We start from the raw sequence: 25,488 nt of genomic DNA, 5'->3' as shown, positions 1-25,488 counted from the left end.
CTGGGTCACGGCCCCGCAGATCCTTCCATACTTGCTATCCTTGGCCGGACTGGTGCACGCCTCTATCAAGATGCATCTGGCGGCTATCTCCATCTACACCAGGTCTCCAGGAAAATGGTCGCTTTGGTCCAACCGACTTGTCAAGGAGTTTCTGAAAGGACTTTTTCAATCTTTCCCGCCATTGAATGCTCCTGCCCTGGCGTGGGAACTCGCGTGGTTCTGTTGAGCCAAATAGCGCCCCCTTGGAGCCTATGCATCAGACCCCTCTCAAGTTCTTCTTGTAGAAGACTGCTTTCCTGGTGGCTATCTCCTCTGACAGGAGGGTAGGTGAGATCTAGGCCCTATCCTGCAAGCAACCATACCTGGCTTTCCACAAATCGAGGGTAGCGCTGCATACGCACCCTTCTTTCATGCCGAATTCTGTCAGAATTCCACCTCAGCGAGCCTTTGATGCTATCTGTTTTTCCCCCCCAAAACCTTCATCACCCGCAGAAAGGGCCTTGCACTCGCTGGACATTGCTCATGCCATGAAGTTCGACGTGACGCGCACAAAGAGATTTCGATAGACCTTGCAACTGTTTGTGAACTTTGGTCCTGTGAACCATGGGAAAGCCTTGTCCAAGGCTTCCATTTCGAGGTGGCTCTCTGGCTGCATCACACACTGTCATTGGCTGGCGAACCAACCGCTGCCCAGCCGTCCGAGAGCCCACACCACCAGAGCGATCGATGCAACGACGTTCCTGTCTGGTGTGCTCCTGCTGGTCATCTGCAGGGCTGATACATGGAGGTCCACGCACACCTTCACAAAGTTTTACTGCGTCGACAGGGATTCCAGGGAGGAATCCAGAGTCTGCCAAGCAGTGGTACGCAACCTGTTCGCTTGAGCTGAGAATGTTTTGGAGGTAAGAATGAATTGCTTCTGTCGAGCCTTGCCACCTCCTGTGGTTGTATAATGTTGTACTGCTATTTATTCGTTATTCGTGAGCATGTTAATCCATGCCAGACCCCATGCTGGAGATGGTTTAAGTTACTTACCTGTAACTATTGTTCTCCAGAATGGGTCTGGCATAGATTCACATGCAATCCCTCCCTCTGTGGCTCTTCTTGGCCATGCTGGCTCTTCTTGGCCATGCTGCCACTAAAGTGCTGACCAAATCTGAAGATGGCTTCCAGAGGAGGGGCTTGGGGAGAGGACTGTCATTGGATAGGGGCAGTATGACCCAGAGGACATTGATTGGTTTAGAGGAGAAATACAGTTTTTAAGTGAATGTGTTTTTTCTTTCACAGAGCCTAACCACTGGGAATATTCATCAGCATGTGAATCCATGCCAGACCCATGCTGTAGAAAAATAGTTACAGGTAAGTAACATAAACCATTCTAAACCTTGCATCAGAACTGCAAGCCAAAATTCAAAACAGAGTTAAAACCATGCGATCCAATTTCCTCTTCTCTTAAATGCTTTAAATCCTTGTCTTGGAGAATTTTCCAGCCTTCCCACCTTCTAGAGGACACCAAAGACAACTCTGCTTAACAGCAAACTGTCTCCTACCTCACTGCTGTTATTCTAAGGGGCAACCCCACACGAGCATGCTATTCACTATAAACGCACAATGTAATGCTTAAGGAACCTCATACTCACACCAAGAGATGTGAAGGGTGCCATACGTCATAGGAAGGAAGATAATTTATGGTGTTGGGAGATTGCTTCTTTGCTTTTCATGACCTGAAAGCCATGGATGATAGCGGACAATAGTAATTCTTAGGATCTCTATGTCTTGCATTGCTAAAGGTATTTTGTACCGCGCACCATCACCATCGGAGTAGTCCCCATGGGCTCTGGTGGATCTTAAAAGAAGGGTGTGAAAAAAAGGGGGGCAATGGGGAATCAGTAGGGTGTAGCGGGAATAGTAAAGTGAGTTGTGATGTCCTGTTGGCAGCTTTGGTTCGGTTTGCAACTTTTGCTGAGTTTAAGTGCGGTTTTTGGGTCGGTGCGAATTCCCATGTGCTGTTTTGCCGGGTTATGTGTTGTTAGTCTGTTGCGATGTGGTGAAGTATGTGCGGATTGTTGTGCAGAGATGTGGTTGTGTGAGTTTCTGTATGAGAAGTGTATGTGGAAAGTTGAGGTTTTAGAGGTGGGTTTGCAGGTTTTTCGGGTTTTCCTTACCTCTGTCTTTGCGTTTCTGCGCTTAATATCTATGATTATCCTGTGTGATAGAATTGTTTGGCCGCCTAGTTGGTAGGGATGTTGAGGAGTGGCAGTTTCCTCTGTATCACTTTAGTGGTATTTTTACTTGGCTGATGGAGGCATGTTTCCCCTGTCCTGGAGTTGGCAAAGTTTAGGATAGAGGATTTTGGTCCCTCCCTGACCCTCCTGTGTGAGGTTCTTACCTACCTAAGTTTCCTCTGTGGACTAGCGGTATGTGGGCATGGCTGGTCGTGGTGTCGCCCCCCCCCCACCCTCTGGTTGGGGACGATTACGTAGGGATCATGGGTTCCTCCGTGGGATTCCTGTTTGATGCTGGGTCTATGCTTCCTAGTTGTTTCCTTCGGGTTCTCAAAATGGTAGACAATGAGAAAAGGCCTGAGTTACACAAAGTGGTAGACCATGAGAAACACCTAGATTTGAGAATTCCTAGATAATCGGAGAAAAGGCATAGGTTTCATAACATGGTAGACAGTGAGAACCTCTCAATTCTATCTAGATGTGGCACATGCCAAACTTCACAATTCAATTGAGATGTGACGCGTGCTAATGAAATTCAGGCTTCACTGAAACAGAAAAGTTGGGGAAAATGAATGGGCTATTACATCAAACCACTTAAAAGCCTATTCAGGCTTTTAAGTGGTTTCTACAGGGCGTTTAAAATCTTGGTTAAATCACTGGAGATGGAGGGATTGTTCAACTCCTTTCTGTCCTTGCGATGTGCGGCTGTTACTATGGTAGAATCAGTTGGTATCCTAATCCTAAAATCAGTTAAAGATCCAATGTAATAGAGTCCTCGCCAACCATCTGGCGAGGGTTTGACCAAGCCAAATAGATCCAGATTAAATTGGTTTTAGCTCCAACAGGAAAGGCACAATTATACATACATAAGGTACTGAACGCCATCACGATGGAGAAGTGATTTGGGACGCCATTTGCAATTCTGCCACTGGATATGATCTTAATATTTGACCTGGCTAATTGGCTGTTTCTACATCTGGTTGTCACAAAATGTGGTTTCGCACTTCATTATTTATAGTTGTGATGGCAATTTCCAGATCCCAAAAACAATGGTTCGGACCAAAAGGTCTGCCGATTAAACTCTTTACAGGCAAAAAGCCCCTCTGGCATCTATTATTCGCTCTTATTGTGAAGCCATTATCTCAGATGGGCCTAGACAAGTTGCACCTAAGCTTGTTTCATGAAGTCTAACTTGCGAATGATGTGCTTTTCTTCATGGAAAATAGTATAGTCACATTGCCAAAGATAATTAGGATTTTAGAGGAATTTGTAGCGTTTGAGAAGCAGCATCCGAGATCCTCCAAGCTTTTATAGAAATCCTCTTTTAGAGACTATCAAAGGGGATTTAGAGAAGTGGAATCATTTGGAGGTATGCTGGCTTGGTAGAACCCAATCATTAAACATGTACATAAAATGCCTAGATTGTTGCAGACATTCGCCTTTGGAGCAAATTCTAAACCATAAAATGGTGTATAGGCGAATTTCCAGATCATATAGACTCCTATATTGAGAGAACCCCATGGAAATGCTGATGTATATGCAACATTGGGAGATAGACTTGGGTCTGACATTTTGAATGACGCTGGTAACAAATCTGGTGGAGGGCAAATACATCTTTACTATATAATACCATTAGAGAGGTTGCACAAAATACCTGACCACCCCATCGACTTAGTAACCTATTTATCGCAACTCCTGCTTCATTTTGGAGAGTTTGTGGGGCATAATCCACATGCAGTGCATTTGCCAAAGGGCCTGTATTGGAAAGAGATCCTAGCAGAGCAAGGACACACTTGGGATTCGCCTCCCGATGGATCCTGTTCGTCATCTAGCTGGGGGATAAAGATGAGCAAGGGCTCTGTCTGAAGGTGGGTCTAATTACAGTCCTATTGATTTCACTTTCTAAATGCAGCATTGACTCCACAATTGAAAACTCAATAAGGTCCTCTTATCTCGATGTGGTGGGCAAATGTGTGGAAGGTAGTGGACATGGAAAAAACGACCTTGTCTTTTAAATACCCAGTGTCTGTGCCCGCAGTTTAGACCCATAATTTCAGCCATAATGTAGTCACAGCAAATTTGGAAACGCATTTTAAACTGCTTTGAGTATGTAAGGTGTGGGACGGTAATGAGGTAATTTTGTGCTGTAGAATAAAGTTCACGCTGATGGAACAGGTTTGTTGGGGACATGGTGCTTGTATGGACATGGCGGTTATTTTTTGTTGCATGTGGTCTGACTTCATTGGCTGAACTGCTGCCTGTCTCCTCCACTTAATTCTGCACTTGTGATCTGTATTGTTGAACAGTGATGAATTTTTAACCTTGCTATAAAAGTCTCTGACTGTCGGCCGTATTGGGATCCCTGACCCACGCCCATTCTTCAGCACCAACAAGCCAGTTTACCCAGATTTGCTGATACCCGATAGCCACGTGGCAAATTGCCACCATTGCATCCCATTGGGTTTCCTGCAATAGCCACCCCAATGTTTGGTTAATTCTTGACGATGTGTTTGCAAGTGAACGCAATTTCTAAGCAATGCCTCCCCTCTGATGTTTGTTTCTCTGTAGTCTTGATTTGGCTTTTGTTATTATTTGTTCAGCTTGTGATTTTAGTGCCTCTTACGTCCTCCCTACACCCTCGGATGTGGCAAGTCCCTCCGTAAGGGGTGCACAGGGTTACTGGTCATACGTTGCCCCGGGAAAGCAGGGCCCCATCCACATTAAGGTATCTTTAGATTGAAAAAGAGGTGGTAATGTTTGAGATGGTTGATTAACAAAGGCTATGCTGCCTGCATGTGGGATGCCATAGCAGGTTTCTCGCCTCTGCTGCTGACGGATTTAGGATGTTAATTATGCAAAAACATTGGGGTCTTGACCTCTCTGCAGCATTGAACACTGTGGGCCATTGGTTCCTCCTCCAAATTCTCTCCTCCCTTGTGTTCATGGAAGCATCCGTTAACTGGGTTGCATTCCATCTATAATTGCTCTGTTTCCATCTGCTGGAAATCTAATCTCTCTTACCCCTCACCGCTCCCGGTGGGTGTGACCCAAAGCTCAGTGCTTAGCCGACTCCTCTTCATTCTGTATACCTGAACTCATATTTTGGCTTTTGCTACCACCTGTTCGCTGATGAAATCCAATTCTTGTTCTCCATTCCATCCTTCGCCCCTGCTATTCCAGATCTCATCACCACATGCTTCACTATAATATGCCGTTGGACAACCCTGTGCGGCCTAATGCTCAACTCTTCCAAGATGAGTGTTGTGTATAGCCCAGCTTCCAATGCCAACTTCACTCTCCCTGACCTCCTCACTCCCGTCACCCAAGGCTCATAAACGTGGGGTCCTCTTTGACAGCAATCTAAGACTCCAACAATGTATCATGGCTAGTCCCACTGCCACTATGATTAATTTGCTTAACATAAGGAAAATCCACCCCACCTCTCCCATCATTTAGCCAAACCCCTAACTTCTACCCTTGACCTAAGCTAATTAGACTCTTGTTCAAAGCTGCTCTTTAATCTACCACTCTAGTCCTGCTCTCCTCTAATCCTTTAAGCAAAATTCTCAACTTTTACGCTCACGCCTTTTACAACCTACCAAGATCCACCCCCACCTTGCCACACCTTCACCTTGCGGAATGGCAGTCCATGCCAAGCCATTGTCTTCAAATTCCTACTCTTTTCTATAAATCTATCGAAGGTTCCTACTCTGCCTTGCTAACTGCATCTCTTTCTACTCTCCCTCTCGTACTCTTTGCTCCTTCTCTCACCGCAACCATTTTGTCCTTCTCCCGCTTTTACTGATTCTCACTACCATCCCCTCTCCACTGGAATGTCCTACCACTGATATCAAAGCTAGACCAAAAATGTATGTCTTTATGACCAACCTTAAACTTCACCTGTTAGCTTGCAAAGGGTCACTCTCCCACGCCCCTAGCACAGACCACTAACTAACCTCAGTTTACCACTACAGGCCATGCCACCTTCCCTTGTTACTATTGGACTTATGTATAACAACTGCATGGTCAGCCTCTAACGCTTATTCTCTATTGATGTTTGGTCTCGTTTATCTTCCCTGGTATTGGTCCTACTTTATCACCACATCACTAGGCTCTTTAATTATAAATACTTCCCCCTATTGTAAATGCACACTGCACAGGGGACTGCCTCTGTTCTTTCTCTATTCCCTCCAACGTATGTCATTTCTGCGAGACAGCCTAATTGCTCAGTAAATGCAAATAGCCTGAAGGGGCGGACACTAGTCTGCCTTTGCAGTGTCTCTGCACATTAGGCAGCTCCCCGCTTGGTCTTACCATTAGAAATGCAACGGCTACACCAATAAGTAAATCGTACAAGGTGATGCACTTGAAATGGGCCCCTTAGCTGCCCTTTGTCGTGTTGCATTACGCTTTATGAACCTGCCAGACGTGTCCAACATCTAAACATCTGCGTGATTATGGAGATTGGTGAAATGTTTTTAAGCTCGAGTGACAATTCCCTTGCTGTTAAGACGCAACAATAGGTCGACGGTTCTGCAAACACCACGGTGTTTTGCAACATTTGCTACTAAATCAGTCATGCCCTTATAACGAAGATTGCAGTGTTTTTCAACATGTGCTACTAGCTCAAAAAATCCGTTATAGCCAAGATTGCAGCAGTTTAATCGGAGATTGACAGGAGTGACACATATTGTGGTGTTGGAGAGGACTTTGTGGCTTCAACAATGAGTAAGATGTAGGTGGTTTCTATCTGGCGAAATGGCCCATCATTTCTTATTAACGTTGCAATAATTTCCAACAATCCCCTGAGGGCGCTCGTCCCACAGAAATTGATGTATTTGTCACATGCCTCAGTAATATTAAAATGTGATTGCTTGTGTGACATGTAAGACAAGCTTGGTATGCATTAAGCCGTGAAGTTGGCATTTTTTTAATCTTTGTTTTGTGTGGTGTCGGGGTGCTAGGAAGACCCTTTACAATTCTAAATAGCTCGATGAGCAAAACAGTATTAGATCTGGTTCACTCTGTCCACTTGCCTCTATAGGCTAATGTGCTGTGTTGTGCTTTCTCTGGCCCACGGTTCAATCTAAAGGCAACGTGAAAGCTCTGTTGCCTGCCATGTGCTTTATGGCACATCCTTATTCATTCATTTTTGTCATTTGTATAGCGCCTTTCACCATAATTATGGTGCCAACGTGCTTGTTGGTTGAACGCCCTTGCAGGGACCAGAGTCCAAAATTGGGACAATTGGGAGGTGCTATTGTGCGTGTGTGCATTTCAGCTGTTCAAGTTATGTGAAGGTGGCCAAGACCCTGTTTGTCAACCATGTCTGAATTGTCTGTGGATGGGCGCAGTGGAAGTAAACTATGAAATAAACCGAGTGGATTGTGTTTAAGGACATAGAGAATTATGTGGGAAGCTACAGTTTGAATTTTTGTTGTTAAAAGTAGCTTCATTCTTATGGCAGAGGTGTTGTGAAATAGTGTTTGTTATATGTGAGTGCAGGGTGTGTGGAATTGAGCCTGTGCCTTCCGCTAAATTGCAAAGGTGCGGTGTGCGAGGATTGGCTAGCTGTGCAAGCAACAATGTATACATCCTGGGTTCTGCTTATGTACAGAGAGCAGTGCTACGTATCACCTAGATTCAAAGGCAGAGTTTATGTTGAATGTGTTTGTATTCCATGGTGATAAGAGGGTCTTGGAAGGTAGATCCCGATATCGAGTGAGGAGAGCAGGGATTTGGTGTCTCTACATTTCCTATCCACAGTCTGCCCTCCTATCTATCACACACTGTCTCTCTCCCCTCCACCTCATGCTGTCCTTCCATCTCCACATGCACAGTCTCTTCTCCTTATCCTATTCTGCACACAGGCCCTTGCTTGGGGTTTGAAATTGAGGGCAGCTGGGAGCTATTTAGCTCCTGCTTATATCCTGGTTAGCTTGACACCAACAACTAGCAGGAGCTACTTTTGGCTCGCAAAGAAAACTGATGCTGAACAAACGTATCTATGTGAATTCAACTCGTTGCGTTTGGGACAATCTATAAATAAACATTAGCACCCTTCTATATGGCATTTAAAGCACAAGGAGTCATAAACCATAAGACACACTGACTTGTGTGAAAATTAGATTTGCGCAACTCTGCTAGCTCCTTTTCCCACAATGGTAGCTTCTGGTTAATGATGGATATCCAGGAGCTGCTTTGAGTTCCTGCTTATCCAATCTTAATTTCGACCCCTGTTGCTTACTCTCATCTTTCTCAACCGACTTTCCATTTTGTCATTGGCTACATTTCTGTCCCTGCCCTTTTATTACCTACGGATCTCTCCCCTCCAACCTAGTATTCCATAGAGGCTCTGTTCCTCTCTGACAGTTACTCAAATCATCTCTTGCTCATCTGTCACTCTATTCTGTGCTTTCTTTATCTAGACCCTGTTCTTCTTTTCCAGCTGTATCATTCATACAAGACTCCTTGGATGCTCCTTCTTACCTTCCCACTCGATTCCATACAGACACTCTCTGCTGGTAATGCTGTCCCTTTACTCAACCCATGCATTGTCTCCCCACATCCTCTTTTCCTTTCAGACTGTTTCCTCTTCTTGCCATCGCACCCTTTCGGCATTTCCCCTTGACATTTCAGCCAGTCACCCTATTACTTATAGGACGTGCTTCTCTCCTGCCATCCCTCCCGTCCATCTCCAGTCCTTGGCCCAATCTCTGTATCCCACTGTTGCCCGCTCTGTTCCCTTTCCGTCCCACCAGTCCTACAAAATTCCCCGTCTCTCGGTCTGGTCCTCCTTTCATCACCTGTGTGCTCTTGCTGCTCTTTTGCTTCACATCTTCTTGCTCCGTTTATAGTCTACTTTGCACTTCTTTACAGTATTCAAAGACTTGTACTCAGCATTTCGCTCCACTCATAAGTAGAAGCACTCAAAATCTATGGAAATATTTTTAAATTTTTGGGGGAGAAAAAAAGTTTGCAATTACAGGGAAAAATCTGAAAATGTGATGACATATCCATTCAAGTTTACTTAAATATTTTTCAAATTAAAGAGAAAAAAAAGAAAACTTCACGAAATTGCACTTAGTCTTTATGGAAAATTCCTTAATATTTGGAAGACAAGCTACCCTCTCTACATTATGCATATTCCTCCTCAGCCCATCATTTTGTACCCTAATGCCAAACTCACCTCCCCAACCCCTTTTATACGCTGTCTTGTGGTCAAGATCTAGGAGACATATGGGCTAGGCCTGGTCGGGATCAGTCCTTTCTCTTATTTGATCAACTCCAATTTATACTGGTACATAATATCAGGTTTGTAAGTAGTCAATTATTTCTCATCTGTGATTTTACTTTAAATACACTGATTAACAGTCACCAAGGTTCCCAATTACATATTTGGTCAAGGATGTTATCTTCTACTCTCCCTGGGGAATGGGAATGAATGGCTTGACTTGGGGTTGGGCTACCTTTTATGGGAAGAAAGTTTGCCTCTGGTGGGAGATGGGTTGGGTTTGTATTTGACTCGGCCAATGGTGGAACTATTTTCAACATGCACGTTTTTAATTCTGGATCTAGATAGGTACTATTGATAAAATGTTTATTTGTGTCGGATTATGGTGGTGGAGTGGGGAGATTGACACAGAAGATTTTACTCTAGGTGCTGATATTTGTTTGGTTTGTGCTCACCTTAGGCTACACACTCTTACTCTTATGTGGGTGAGTGGTACGTCCATGTTTCAGTCTAATACTGATACCACAATTGGTTACAGGAAATTAGAATTGCATAGGTAAGTATAATTGTATTATAATAAAATTTACTTTCCAGCTCACGGGTGATATATAGGGTTTTACGAGACATTGGCTCAGTACAGTTTTATTTGTTGATTTCTGTACCTGTAATTTGTGTTGTCAGTAAATGATTTGAATGTAACTTTCCCTTTCATCCCTTGAGAGCTGTACATTGACCTTTGTTGCATTGGTACTATATGTGATGAATGTATGTAGCTATTATTGTTTACATTGAGTAAGGTTGAATGCTTATCATTCTGACGTGTGCATATATTGCAGACCAGTCAGGGGATACATTTATTATTGTTAGTAACAATTACTCTGGTAGCGTGGTGGGGGTTTTGCTAACCTGGCGGTATAATATCTGTGTTTGTTTCAATTATTGACAGTATAGGCTGGCGGTTGGGTGCATTTTTGATTGCATGGTGGGGCAGGTTGGGAGATACAAAAGCAGTTGAACTGTTCCTATAACATATGTAACATATCATATGTTGGGTAGTTGTTTAGATATTTTCTTGCTCCTGCACTTATGTCATTGAGAATTCATGCTAAAACGAGGGAGGTATTCCAATATAGGGATACTAGACAAAGGTGGTCAATGTGTGTTTTGTTTGGGCCGTGGGTTAATCCGTGGAGACATGATGCGCAGCAATTGCCTTGGGTATTTTTATAGTGTTTATATTTTGATTTTATTTGGTCATTTTAAATCTACAATTTTGTTTGGTGTTAGTAATAACAATTTTGGTTTACCAGTTGGGGGGGAGTAAGGAGTGGGGTGTTAATTATAAAAGAAAAGAAAATAATTGTATGTGCGGGGATGGAGTTCAGAAGAAATTAGGAGAGGAGCCTTGAGTATAGGATCCTGGGGGAATTAATAGTTTGTATTATATGTTAAAGCTCTTGCTGGTGTCTAGCTTTTGTTCAGGAGGTTGGGTATTGAGTTTTATAGTTTGTTTTTTATTGTGCCTAGTACCTTCTCATGAGTGTGAATTGCTGGATGCAGTAAAGATGGATAAGATTGGTGAGAAAATGTGTATTATTACGATGTGGAATGTGAATGGTTTGAATAACCTTGTTGAAAGAAAATTCTCAATTTGTGTGATTCGGAAAGTGACGTTTGATTCCTACAGAAAACGCACATTTTGAAGGGAGAACTAGCAACCTTGAAGCAACCTTGAAGAATGGTTGGGTTGGAAAGGTTTTTGGATCTTCATACACCTCGAAGTCCAGGGGTGTTGCATTTCTAATTCGCAGAAACGCCCCTCTAACAGTGCTGAAGTAATCTCAGATAATGAGGGACATTCAAGGGGCAATGGTGATCTTCTGTAATAAGTCACCGTCAGTCGATGATGGATACTTTTTTAGACAAGTGGCACAAATAATTCAGGATTTGGGCTCACCGAATATAATCTTGGGAGGTGACTTTAACGTGGTCATGGATCCAGAAAAGGATAAAAGCCAATGTAACTTACGCAAATTGAGGGATAATCATTATCTGTCCCTGCAGGAGTTGTTAAAGGAACACAATCTTAAGGATAATTGGAGATTGGAACACCCTTCCGCTTGGGAATACAGTTTTTACTCAAGCTACTCCAGATTGGATATGTTAACTGCGGGGAAGATGGCAGAAAATTACAGTACTGGTAAAATTGGGAATATAATTTTGACAGACCATGCGATTGTTACCATATACTTGCGATTTGGATTTTGCACTCATTAGGTCGTTCACGTCAAAGATGAATACTTCCATATTGAAGGATGAGAACTTGTTTGAGAAAATTGTTAAGGAAGTGGATTTTTTTAGGGAAGAAAATAACATTGGTGAACTGAATCCACAGTTAATTTGCAAGACCTTTAAGTGTACTCTTAGGGGGATACTTCTTGGTTTGTCTTGCGGACAAAAGGATAGACTTGATCTGCATTAAAAGATTTGGGCTCTATCACGTGATGTTATGGGTTCTCTGGGACAATGTGAGAAAATGAAGGAACTACGTGGCTTGAAGTAACAATTGAATGCTCCGATAACCGAAAGAGCCGAGTCTTTATCAGCTGAAAGGTTCATATTATGAGAAAGGAGAAAAGTGTGACAGGTGGTTGGTTTATAGATTGAGAAAAATAAACTCTGAAAGAACTATTACATCGATAAGGGACAAAAATGGTTTGATCCGAAGAAGATCAATGATACCTTCAAGAACTATTATAAGGCCTTACATACAAATGAATCAGAAGTAATGGGCATGAGATCAATTTCTTAGGGGACTGAAGATTCCCAAAATTTCGGAGTTTGTCCTTAAGTCTTTGGAAAAAAACATTACAATTGATGAGCTAAAACGTGCAATCGGTCGTTTGACTATGGACAAATCTTCTGTTTTATAAAATATTGCCTTATTCGGCTCTGGCGCTGAGAAAGGAAATGTTCGATTCTTCTTTGAAGTCAGACCTTTTACCTCGCTTGACAAGCTATGCAATTATTTCCGTTTTTGTAAAGAAAGGAGAAGATGAGAACCTGCCTTTGAGCTATTGCCCGATTAGCTTACTAAATACAGATCATAAGATCTTATCTAAGATACTGGCATCCAGATTGGAGAGCTTACTTCCTCGTTTGATTCATGCTAACCAGTCAGGTTTTATTCAACGTAGAAGAACCTCTAGTAATATTCGGAAACTGATCCAGACGATGTTGTCTGCTGTGGACTCAAGGGAGGATATCGCGGTGCTTTCACTTGATACGGAACGGGCATTTGACCGCGTTAACTGGAATTACTTGTATTCAGTGATGATTGAGATGGATTTGGTTTGAAATTTATCTTGTGGATTAGATTATTATACTCCAGTCCTTCGGTGGATTTACATACTAATGGATTACGATCTGACTCTTTTGAATTACAGAGGGGTACGAGGCAAGGGTGTCCTTTGTCACCTTTTTTATTCGTCATTGCTATGGCTATTGCGCTCAGACAAGAGAGTAGGCTGAGTGGAGTGAGTTGCTGGGGACTTCAACAGAAAATGTGGTTTATGCGGATGCCTGCTTTTGATCTTGAGGGATTTGGAGAATTCAGTGCCTGAACCTTTGGATATCATATCAACTTTCCACCGAGCGTCTGGTTGCAAAGTTAATTGGACTAAATCCGAAGGGATGCCGTTGACAGTGACATGCAACAAACAGTTAATATCTTCAGTGGGTTTCAAATGGTGTCCTTACAGGCTGCTCTACCTGGGAATATGGTTGACTCCTAAGGTAGAAGATATTGTTCACGAAAATCTAAAGGACTTATGTAAAGATTTCAAATCAGATCTAGATCATTGGAGAATGCTAAACCTTTCTCTTTGGGGGAAAATGAACGCCTTAAAATGATTTCAACTCCAAAGATTAATTATGTACTTGGAATGTTACCTTTACAGATCAACTCACACTTTTTGGAAGGAAGTGGATATACTTGTGCAAGCATTTATGTGGGATCATAAACCGCCCAGATTGAAGCTTTGGAAATTGCAACTGCCTTTTAGAAAAAGGGGGTCTGGGGTCCCTAACTTTTGAGCGTACCACCTAGCTTTCATGGCAAAATTTTTGTTATCCCTTTAGTTAATGATATCCCTGACGATTGGGCGATTGCTGAAGCTGGCATTTCTGGGCCTCTGCCTCCAAAGGCACTACTTTCTACTGTGATGAGTCAAGGTTGTGTGAAGAATCCCACCACTGAATTTTTGCGTAGCTCCTGGAGAAAACGTTGTGATCTTATGAAGATTGATGCACTTAAAGATCCAGGGGCTTTGATCTGGCTGAATGCTGGTATCAGTGTGGATGGTAAGATTATATTCTGGCCTGAATGGTTTTTGGCAGGGGTCATGTGGATTGCTGACCGGTTTAAAGATGGGAAATGGTTGACGGCAAGGGATGTTAAAGCAAAATTGAATATTATTGGATTTACGATCTCGGATTATAGAAAGCTCAGGAGAGCCATAGGTGATAGAGGGGTGGGCACAGTTTTGAATCTGGAATTTTTCACTACTGAATCCAAAAAGGGCGAGGGAGGTTTAGGCAGCAGGATTTATCGTCAGATTGTTGCTGAATATGAGGAGAATGTGTTGCTGAGAGATGAATGGAGCAGGAGAATTGGTTGGGACATTTCGTCAGCGATTTGGGTGAGGATGTGTCAGAATGTTAAACTCTGTTCTACGAGTCTGGGTGAAAGATTCCGGCAAATTAAAATCTTAAATGAGGTATATTGGACACTGGAGAGATTGTGTATGAGAGGGCTCACCGATACCAGTGATTGCTGGTGTTGTGTGCATCAAGTGGGAACTCTGGAACATATGATGTGGGATTGTGTAAGGGTGTGTGGTTTTTGCAAGAGTTTGGTGTGATTTGCGAGAAGCTACTGGATGAGAGGATATATTTAGATTTCAAAACGTTGATATTGGGGAATGATGAATTACTGGAAGACATGACAATTAGTTTTTAAAAAAAAGTTGCTCCGAGGTGCTATGACTGGTAAGAAATTGATTCTTACTGGTTGGAAATCAGCAGTGGCACCGAAGATTGAAGGCTGGGTTGAGAAGATGCACAAGTTGGCTGACATGGAGAATACTATCTATAGAAGAGATAATAAATTCACACTGTTTAGGGAAAAATTGGGGAAAATGTTGGCAATTGTGCTAGACTTGATTGCACTGGATTGGGGGAGGCGGTGGGGGGGGTGTACGGAATTTGGTTTATGTATATAGTTTTCTTCTTTAGTGCATCATTCTGTTGTATTGATGTTTTTTGTTTGGAATTTGTTTTATGAATTATTTGTATCTGAATAATTGAAAATGAAGAATAATTTTAAAAAAAATAAGTTCTAGGAGACACGTAGTCACTACGCTCAGCTCCACCACCCGTTTCCTAGGATTGTGCCCCTTGGACCATGACTGCCTCCGTCAAATAAATCCAAAATAATGTAATGAAACTCAGAATAATCTGTTGCTCTAAGGGATGCATGAGAAGTCCACTTGGTCTGTTACCAAGCGATGATCTGGAAGGCTTCGCTGCAGCGAATCGCTGTCACAGTGCCCCTCGGTGCTCCCCCTGCCAGCCTATGTTGAAGGCTGCTGTTTCTACCCCGCACCCTGGACACCAATCACTCCACCTCCTTGTAGGGTTCTTTTGTGTGCTTTCTCCCTGAGTGGAAAACCATTTTTGAAATGTGCATTTTCCAGAGGAAAATGTATGTCAGAGATTTGAATTGCTCCAACTCGTATACCAAGACTGTCCTTCCTACCCTCTCGTGCCATTCCTCACACTTTGTCTCTCCATGCCTTCTCTGTTAGTGTATCACAGACTCTTTCCTCCACAAATCCTAGGGTACTCCACTGTTTACACATGTTAGTAGAAAAACTTGACAGCGTTGTATGGAGATTCTCTTTCACTGTGCCGCTTGGGTGACATCCCCAAAACATATCTGGTAAACGATAAAGGAAAAATTTGCCAAATCTGGTACACGATGTAGCCAATCCTGCAGAAAGATGCATATGGTGTTAGTCCTTCTCTTACCCTGTGACATGGCCAGCATTAAGATTACTTCTTTACGCTCTTAAAGAAATCTGGAACCTGCTCCAGAGAGAACAAATATTTTGACATTTTGAATTGCAGATTGAAACCTTGCATACTTGTATGTATTACTTCACCTCCCATATGTATTACTTCACCTCCCATTGCCAGCGCCCATCTTCCTCAAGTCTGGGTGGCCTTGTTAAAGAAGCAATGAACCCAGACCTTGGTGTCACTTTAATTATTAAGCCAGCACTTCCAGGTCTGAGGTGTGAATGAATGTATTTGTACCATGCAACTAGCAGGTGAACAGAGAATTATCTGCCTTCCTTCACCTTTCAGTCCGGGTTTGAGGTGATGTGCATGTATCTGTGTGACTTCCTGGATGGCAGTCTTAGAAATGGGTCTAGAGTACCTTTAGAGATACTCTGCTCTGCAAATGAGTCTGGTGTGTGAGCGGGGGGCGGGTCGGAGCGAGTTGTTCACTGCAGGGGTTTTGGGCACTGGGGGGAATTGTAGAGAGAACATTGCGGTAATTTATTGCACAGGAAGTGGCATTGGACAAGACACTGAAGATGAGTAGATTTTTGACACATTTGGATTATTTTCAAATGGATATAATATTGCCTGCATAATGTATTTCTAAAATCTTGCCTGGTGGACAGATTTCAGGATGCCACGCAAGTTATAGTGAACAGGGGAACTATGAGAGGTTGGCCAGATCCAATCAAGGTAAGGATGGAGTGTGGTCAAGGCTGTGTCTCAGGAGACAGTGTGGGGTCGTAGGTCCACGAGTCCACACAGTGAAGCACACAATAATTCTACGTAAACAGGTAAGTACAAAAATACTCTATTATAGGCCCAAAACACACTAGAAAATTGGGACAAGCTAGAAGTAGTATCATATATATACACTCACCTTAGATTTGTAGGAAGGCATGCAATGAAGGTAAGTAGTGATACAGTAAGGAAAACCCGTTCACAAGAATGATTCCCTAACTTTGTACGTCTGATCCCTATTTTGAATAGTACCTTGTGCCCAAAAGTTACAAAGCTGCTTCTAGGAGAGGGGACCAATGTAGGAAGAGTTATTGTGGTGGTGAAAAATGTTCCAGAAGACTTCTCAACGATATTACAGTTAAGTAAGATTATTTTCCTATCCTTTAGAACAGATTTTAGAACAAATTTCCAAAAAGCAATTGAATGCAATAAACCAAACGTTTGTTCTAAGGTGTATTATAGTGGAGTCCGGGGCAGCTGATTGTATTGAGAGTACTCTCCCGCGAGTACTCGCCCTCCTGACTCCGATTTCCCCAAGTCACTAGGCAGGTCGATTGGTAGTTCCTGGAGGTAGGTTTTCCTGCCGTTGGATCCAGTAGAAGATGCCCAGGAGCTGTGGGTGCAGAGATGATTCTTTTTGGGTGCAGGAGCTTTTGCAACCTTTTTCGATGAAGAAATACAGCAGGCACTGATGCAGTCCTCTTCAGGACACTCTACCAGATCGGAAGGTTGGTTCCAGACATTCACTGCAAATGCGCGATAGCAAGCCTCACCATTCACCCTCAAAGAAGACCTTTCACAACAGGATCTCCTGATGCTGGGAATCTGAAACTTGGCAAGAATTTGTCTTGTGGTGCGAGTTGCCGACCACCGAAGTTCTGGATGGTAAAAGCAGAACTCCACGCTTCTGTTGTGGTAGCCCACTGACGAATGGACGGTCCACCGTGTGGTCCAGGGCTGATTCCGAAGGCTCAACATCTGGATCTCGAGAAGGTGTTGAGACTGGTTGCTCCCACCAGTCCAAGCATTAAAGCACTGCAGAGGGCCTTCACAGATCACAGTCCAGCAGGGCTTCATCGGGCCAAATACAAGAAGGATCGCCAGGCCTCTTAGGAGTTGTCCACAGATCTTCAGTTGTCCGCCCTTCTACAAATGGCTGCAAGAGTCAGTTTATCCTAAATCCTGGCTGGAGGCAAGTCCAAGCCCACCAATGGTTAAGTATCTGTACCATTCACACCGCCAGCAATGGTTCAATCTGGGATCGCCATGCGTTTCACTCATGCACAAATCCCCAGACTCTCTGGCACCACAGATGTGGAGTGGGACCAGAAAGGCCCACCCACTTCTTGGGAACACACACCGACACACACCAGCAGCTTTCCCAGGCAAAGGCATGACGAGGCAAGGGAGGGGGAACAGAGGGAAGACGGAGACAACATTCTTACTAGGCCATTGAGATCGCGCAAGTGCAGGGGAGGAGGGAAGGGGAAAAGTGCTGGGGGGCAGTGCAGAGCATAGGATAACAGTAATAAATAAATACAAAAATACAATCAATAAAAGTGTGGCCAGCTGGTGGCAAGAGCATGAGTAAGTGCAGAACATCAGGTGCAGGTAGGGGCTGTAGGGATACAGAAACAGTCCCTGAGTGCAAGGGTTGCCACAGGGGCAGTGCAGGTGTGCAACTGGCGGGGAGGAGGCCTGGTCCTGAGATCAGAGGGTAGCCAGATAACCAGTGCAGTTTCAGCCAGGAGATCAGCAGGGGAGAGGAGGAGAGAAAGCAGAAGCAAAGAGGAAGGTCTCGAGGTGCTTCCGGAACTGGAGATGGTTCTCCTCTAGTTCCAGAGAGATGCCCCAGCAGAAGAGAGATCTGCCACCAACTTGTTGCTTGGAGAAGCGACTGACCCTGAGGGAGTTGGAGGTGGATGAGCATAGGGCTCAAGAAGGAAGATATTTAGGAAGAGAGAGTTGAAGTTAATGAGGCCCCAGGCCCCAGAAGGCCTTGTGGACAATGCAGAGGGTTTTGAACTTAATCCCCGCCACCACTGGGAGCCAATGCAGAGATGTTAGTGCTGGAGAGATACAATCCATGGACCTTGAGGCCAAGGCCAAGTCTCCCAGTCCTGTTTTGGATGAGTTGGAGAGGGCGGAGAGTAGGGGCAGGCATATTTAGAAAGAGGCTGTTGCAGTAGTCCAGCCTAGAGAGAACCAGAGCTCTGGAGACAGTGAGCTTCTGGGGGAAGGAGAGGAAAGGTAGAATACCTCTGAGGGGGTGCAGCTGGTGGTGTGACTAGATGTGAGTAGAGAAGGAGCGTGTGGAGTCGAAGATGACTCCCGAAGCTTTTAGCCTCACAGGTGGTAGCAGGAAGAGGGCCAAGAGAGGCCGGCCTGATAGTGACCAGGATCAGGTGTGCTGATGAGGAGAATCTTGGTCTTACTGGTATTAAGGCAGAGCTTGTTGGCGGCGCACCACTCCTGGATAGCAGACAGAGATGAGAGAAGGAGAAGAGGAGGCGGAAGGGAGTCTGAAAATTAGTTGTCATCTGCATAGCACTGAAAGGTGCAGCTTAGAGCAGCAATGCAGTGGGCAAGAAGTGCCAGGTATTGGTTGAACAGCCAGGGAGAGCGAGGTTAGACCCCTGGGCAACACCACAGGTAGAGATGGAGGAGAGGAAGGATGCAAGTTGGACTTGGGAGGGTCGATCGGAGAGGAAAGAAGTCAGTCAGGCCAGGGCCTGATCGGTGATACCAAGATTATCACAGACGGTTGAGCAGGTTGGCATGGTTGCCCGTGTCAAAGGCAGAAGAGAGATCAAGTAGGATGAGAACACGGGGTTTTGGAATCAAGGTTGCAGAGCAGGGCTTCACGGATGTTCAGGAGAGTAGTTTCTGAGCTTCTGGCAGCTCTGAAGCCAGACTGATGGTCATGGAGACAACCAACAGATTCAGTGTGACGATTAAGCTGGGAGATGGCCAGCTTTTCCAGGAGTTTGGGGGTCCATAGAATATGGAGTGAAAGTTGCCTAAAAGAGAAATCTTTCTTAACACATAACAACATACTCATTTAACAAAGCATAGTAGGCTCTCCCGTTCCAGTGTTTACCAGCATGATGATGCTGTGGTTACAGTGTGGTGTGTGATTGGCTGTGTCAGTTTATAATGCAAAGTGTCTGCCTGGTCACATTTGATCATGACCCCGGTGTAAGGCTGAGTTGAGATGTGTTTGGAATATCTATGCGGTGTCAGTGGGCAGCAAGAAGGGGATCCCCCACATTTGGCTTCAATTTCACCTCTGACATAGCATGAATAGGATTAATATAGCTAGATAATGCAAGTAAAGGTATAGAAAGATATAACGTGGTGTAGAAAGGTATAAAAGGCATAACAAAGCACAAAATTGCCGCCTTTCCAGGTACTAGGTGAAGAGATCTTTTAAAAGCTTTTTTCTAAAAAAAAATAAATGTCGAAAGACAGCTCCGTGATGGCACAGAGTGGTCTTTCTAAATCGAACTGTCAAGCTCCTGCGGCACACGAGTTCACACAGGGGCTGATGGGCTCAGTGGGAACCGGAAGCACATGACGAGGAGAACGGGTAAGTGTGTTGGGCGGGGGCTGAGAGTGGGAGGTGAAACCCCCTGAATTGTAAAAAAAAAAGGTGGTTCAATGTGAAAACACCTCATTATTAAGGTCTCGTGAAGTACGAGCAAAAGAAAAGCGACCAATAAAACAGTCTTTTTCTAATGAGACCTTAATAATGAGGTCTTTTCACATAGAACCCCTTTCCACACTCCTACCACAGGTCTCTGTCGACTACATAAACATGTATTACTGCCAGCTAATACATATAATGCTTAAAATGCTGCCATTTGTCTTTTCTCTTAATTGGAAACTTGGTTTCAGATTTAATTCCTGAGTTAGTGTGTTCTGCATAAGCAGTAGGAAATAGGCCTGATCTGTTCGAACGACCAACTAAATAGTAAGGTTTGTAGGCTATAATTATGAATATGCATGAGATCAGTTTCCATACAACGAATTTCATTAGAAGTCATTTGCATTTTCATTCTGAAGATACCACCAGATTCTAAAACTCAGTCGCGTGTGGACAAGCCGTAGTGGGAACTTACTTTAGCAACTGTTTGTACCGTCTCCAAGCAGTTATTACCATTAACAGCGCAGACTGAATTTTCTTTTCTTTTATGATTAATGTTGGATCTCCTTGCTTCATTCTTTTCCAGTTGAAATTTGAACGAGACCTTAAGCGCATCTGGCGTCGGGCGGGCTTGAGAAAGCTTCCAGAAGGCTGGCAAGCTCCGAAGATCTACACTGCAAGAAGAGGGGGCAAAGAATAATGGGCACAAGAGGGGTTTTCATATTTAACTTGAACAAGTGCATATAAATAAAAGATTTTTCAGTGATGAATTTATTTTGCGCTCTTCAAAGTTATTCTGGTCCTTTCGTCTGTTTCAGTCTTCTCTTCACTGTAGTTGGAGCATAAGGGAGGGAGCATGTCATGATCATTAGAGCCTCCAATCAAAATACTAGGGGATAGGACTGTGTTTTAATTGACTATTTCTTTAAGTTTACAGTGTTTTGTAAGACCCAACCTGAACATTGATCTAGAACGTATGGAAATTGATTTGAATACTGAGAGAAACAGATGTGCGATGAAATCGGATCTGAACAAAATAGCCAACTAACAGCTTAATTTGGCTTTTTCTTAAAAAGCGGGCAGAAAGCGGGTCCTGATTTTGGAACACAGAAGGTGATATAATCTGAGAGACACCTTGATTTTTTTTCCCAGTCATTTAAAGTAGAACTTGTACTAGCCGAACTCACTGCTGCCATTTCCGCTGTATTTCACTGCATTTATATGGGTGAGGGTGGGGTTAGAGAATATTTTAAGGTTGTGGGAGAGGTAGGGATGTAGGAGATGTTTATGGGGTGCTTTCCTCCAAAAAAATGCTGCAGAAAATGTGGGGAAACTGTACATTGAGTTGGCCCACTATGAGGTCACCTGTGTATATATATATATATAGTCTACTCCAAGCCTTCTACGCCCTCCTGTCTCCCACCCTATTGCAAATATACAACAGTTTTGCCATGGTAAGGCAGTTTCGGGGGTTGAGGTTGTCTCCGAGTTACGAGACTCCTCTGCCACAGTGGGGAAACTGCAGGAATAAAAAAGTCATCTTTACAATTCGCTCTCTAACTCACAGACGATTGGCACTGAGCACTTCATAAATGCTAATAAGATACTTGCCCACATTTACATACTCTTAAAACCGATAATTATCCTGGTGTATGGGATTAGATATTTTCTACATTAACCCAACATATATGCAGGTGAACATGTAATGAATTTGGTGACTGTGCTGGGCGTGGAGCCAGTGCTGCCAACAATATTGTACCATTCTATATCCTACTGGGTTGTCCTTCATTTAGCTATTTTAGGACATCCAAGGGAAGGAGAAAAAATAGTTGTCTTCCTTGTTTTAATGACAAGCCTTGTTTTAATGGTAAGTCTTTGTCTGATATCCAAGAACAATATTATAGCTCATCCGCACACCATGTGCATAGTTTTCTTGGAAGGTGGTGGCTTAATTTCTCATACAGGTGAATAAAAGGTCAGGCGTAGAAGTCCTTTCTAAAAACATATTGTTCTGTCTTTAAAGTGAACTTCTGCACCCAAATGCGGCCTAGGGAGATGTTGCAACAAGCAAGATTACACCCAAGAACGAAAATTCAGCAAACCACACTAAGACTTGCATTTGGAGAAGTGTAAACATTGAGAACCGGGAGCAGTACTACACTCCAATGTAAACCCTGGGAAGTATGTTGAAATGAAATCTGTAGACTGGTTGACTTTGTGGGTTGCCGAAGTTAAAGAATTGTATATTTTAAAGGAGAAAGGAGGAAAATCCTGGTGGGCACGGTTCAGAATGTGGATAGTTTCAGGATCTGCTTTGTGATACCATGGCTTATCGTGCTTGCTGTTTTCTTTCTACGTTTATGGCTGGAAAATATACTCTATCTAGGCTCAAAATAACTGTTTGGTGAAAGATGGGGATTTGTTTTTACCTTTCAGGGGAAGGGTTTAAGGTATAGCGATTCGTGGGTAGACTGTAATGAGTTTATGGATGCTGACTTATTTTCTTCTTACCTGTAACTGTGGATGGATAAACTATCCTATGCATGGAAGGCACTGGATAAACTGATGACGGATAGTTTGGTGAATAACAAAAAGGATTACATTTCAAGGGCACAGATTACATTTCAAGGGCACTGCTACAGAAGGCTCACTAAAAGAAATGAAATACCAATGACTTCACAAAACGGAGAGGAAAAGCCTTCACTAATTCTTGCAAGGCTAACTTGGCATTTGTGTAGTTCACTAGCTGGTAATTCCAGAATCAATGGTGTTAATTCTCGAATCATTTTGGACTGGTATTTAGTGGGAGAGGGACTTCTAAAATCCAAGCTACTATAGAAACTTTTTTACACTTCTAGTCTACCTTTCTTCAGGCTTGTGCAATATCTCACCCACAGAATGGTGAACAAAGCATTTTTTCTGCAGCTTTTTCCCGTCCGTGACACACCCCCTGCACCTACCAGCTTTTCTCCCCCAGCATTGTGCCTCTTTCCATCTTTCCACACCCCTAGTTACCAGGGCAGAGATGGGGCTTAATAGATGGCTCTGATGGAGGAAGTAAGTTTAGGAGTAAGTAAGCTACTTGTGTGAGTAACCCATACTTGGGTCTGTGACCAGTGCCACTTCTTTCAGAATCGTCCAATAGGTTTTCTAAGAATCACTGGAAGAAGGGAGGAGATAGCACCACGTTAGCCAAGCAAGTAGGTTCAGTATAGCATCTGGCCTAATTGCTCATTAACTCTTCAAGTTTTGAAATGGAATTGACAGTTCAAGAGCTGGAAGTAGTTGCCATTTGTTGGGAGACCCAGGAGCTATTAAAGTGTCATAAAGGTGCTCTCATTATGGTGCACGATTAAATGTAGGACTACAAAAAAATAGGTGAGCACGTCCAAACAGCCGCTCTCAAGAGCTTCAAAGATGGTGGGACCTTATTCTCTTTCAAAACTCTTATATGCACCCAGAAATGCACATATCATAAACCTCTCTTTATAGCTATGTTGGCCTGTCTTTCGCTCTTCTTTCTGCTGATGAGTCTCTTATGTTGCTTTATATTGCTTTCACTTTTTCTTTGTTGCTTGAATTTTATTCCCTCATTACTTTTTCCTGGGAGTTCTGCGGTCTTGCGGCCAATGATCATTTAGTCATTATCTATCTTTGTTTCTACATATGCCATTTTACATGGTCTCCTGGCACTCTGGCAGATCTGAAAAGGAAGCGGATTGGAAAGGTTAGTGGGGATGAGGGAAAGGCGCAAGAGAGCTTTTGTTGTGCTGTTGGTAGCTTCAGATCAGAAAAACAGGTCACTGTGTGCTAGTATGATTTTGGTGTAATGGCATTTGTAGGTTGTAAGCAGGTGTTTTAGATGTTGTGGAGAGACGTGTTTGTAGTTTCGGTGTCCTGTGTTGGAGCTTTTTGTCAAGTTATTGATGCAATGTGTGATGGATATGGAGAGTTATTATTAAACAATGCAATACATTGGCTCCCCTCAACATCCTCCAAATGCCACATATCGGCCATCCTTGTATTTCATCCAAGTGTGGTGTGTTTGGTATTCTCCTAGATCTATTGTGTGCCACGCCTATGCTAGCTTCAGCAGGTCTGTGAGACAAGTCTCTGGATTGCAAGACTTGTCCTTGGCCTCAAGTCCAGGGATCCTATCTCTCCAGCTCTGAAATCTCTTAATTGGCTCCCTTTAGGGCAAGGATCAAGTTCAAGACCCTTTGCTTTGTCCACAAGGCCTTCTGGGGCCTGGGACCCCATTACCTCCAACTCTCTATTCCTAAACATCTCCCTTCTCGAGCTCTCCGCTGATCCACTTCCAACTCTCTGTGGGTCATAAGCTTTTCCAAGCAGAGAGTTGGGGGCAGATCTCTCTACCTCGGATGGGGCCTCCCTCTGGAACAGCTTCTCTGCCTCTCTCAAACTTGAGCAGAACCACCTCTGGTTCCGAAAGCAACTCAAGACATTCCTTTTCACTTCTGCTTTCTCTTCCTCTCCCCTCTGATGTCCTGACTGCTCCACACACTGTTCACCTGGCTACCCTATGAACTCTGACCCAGGCTCCTACATGTCCAGTTACCCTTGCACTGCCTCTGAGCTTTCCCAGCACTTATGGTCTGTATCTGCAACCCTACAGTCCCTTCTCTCTGCACTTCTGAGCCACTCGCTGCCTGCACTCATTGAGTTACCTGCACTTCTCTCTACCTCCCTCCACCCCCACAGCACTTCTCGCCTGCCACTTCCCTGCACTTGTGTGATCTTAATGACACAAGGCCTAGTAAGATTGTTGTTTTGTCCTCCTGTTGCCCCCTCTTTGTCTTGTCGTGCCTAGAATCACTTGTCTACAGGCGCATTATAAATGCCATATCATACCATCTTCTAACTGCAGTACCTGGCTACCCTGTACATGTTTTGAGTGCAGAGCAATGGCTAACGTACAAGATTCATCACAAGCAGTATCCTTCACAATTGATTTCAGGGCAATGCCCAGCCTGACCACAGTTCTTCTAGATGCAATACATGAGATAAATTACAAAATTCATCTAAATGCAGTACATTTGCCAGCCTTCACATTGCATCTAAATGCGGTACATGTGCTAGTCTCCACATTTCATCTAAGTGCAATACAATGGCAAAACGCAGAGCACAATGCAAGGAAACATACTGTTCAGAGTAGAGTAATTTAGGCATGACAGGATTTTACTGGAGTACAGTAAAGGCTGTTTCCAGCCCATACAACCCTACCTGTAGCTGTTGCTGTAGTACAAGGGTGTTCGCAACAGTGTGGCTATATGAGTCGGCATATGGAAAATTGGATCCTAAGAGAGCAAAATTTAATGAGTGGAGAAATATGACACTTATAAGATTGCAATCAACAATAAAACCTGATTTCAGAGGACACCCGAAAGAATAATACAAAGAGAATAAAGTTTTAATAGCCAATCTTGAAAGCAGTGAATTACCTAGGAGGAGGAAAAAAACAGAGGCTTTTTTCGGTAGTTACATTTGAAAGTAAG

The 25,488-nt window shown here is 43.6% G+C and overlaps 1 protein-coding gene across 2 annotated transcripts in view; it reads left to right on the top strand.

Moving 5' to 3' along the window:
• AURKAIP1 (aurora kinase A interacting protein 1) overlaps positions 1 to 20,746 on the top strand; it is a 99,618-nt gene extending 78,872 nt beyond the window's left edge. For both annotated transcript variants that reach the window (XM_069610114.1, XM_069610115.1), the window contains exon 4: positions 20,559 to 20,746. In XM_069610114.1, coding sequence (XP_069466215.1) covers positions 20,559 to 20,672 — 114 coding nt within the window. In that variant the 3' untranslated portion in view covers positions 20,673 to 20,746. The remainder of the gene's footprint in view (positions 1 to 20,558) is intronic.
• The last annotated feature ends 4,742 nt before the right edge of the window (positions 20,747 to 25,488 follow it).

The sequence above is a fragment of the Ambystoma mexicanum genome, chromosome 8 (genome assembly GCF_040938575.1).
Source record: "Ambystoma mexicanum isolate Mex_15411 chromosome 8, UKY_AmexF1_1, whole genome shotgun sequence".
Lineage (NCBI taxonomy): Eukaryota > Metazoa > Chordata > Amphibia > Caudata > Ambystomatidae > Ambystoma > Ambystoma mexicanum.
Note: the sequence above shows the minus strand (reverse complement) of the source record. Positions and strands in the feature narration are given on the sequence as shown.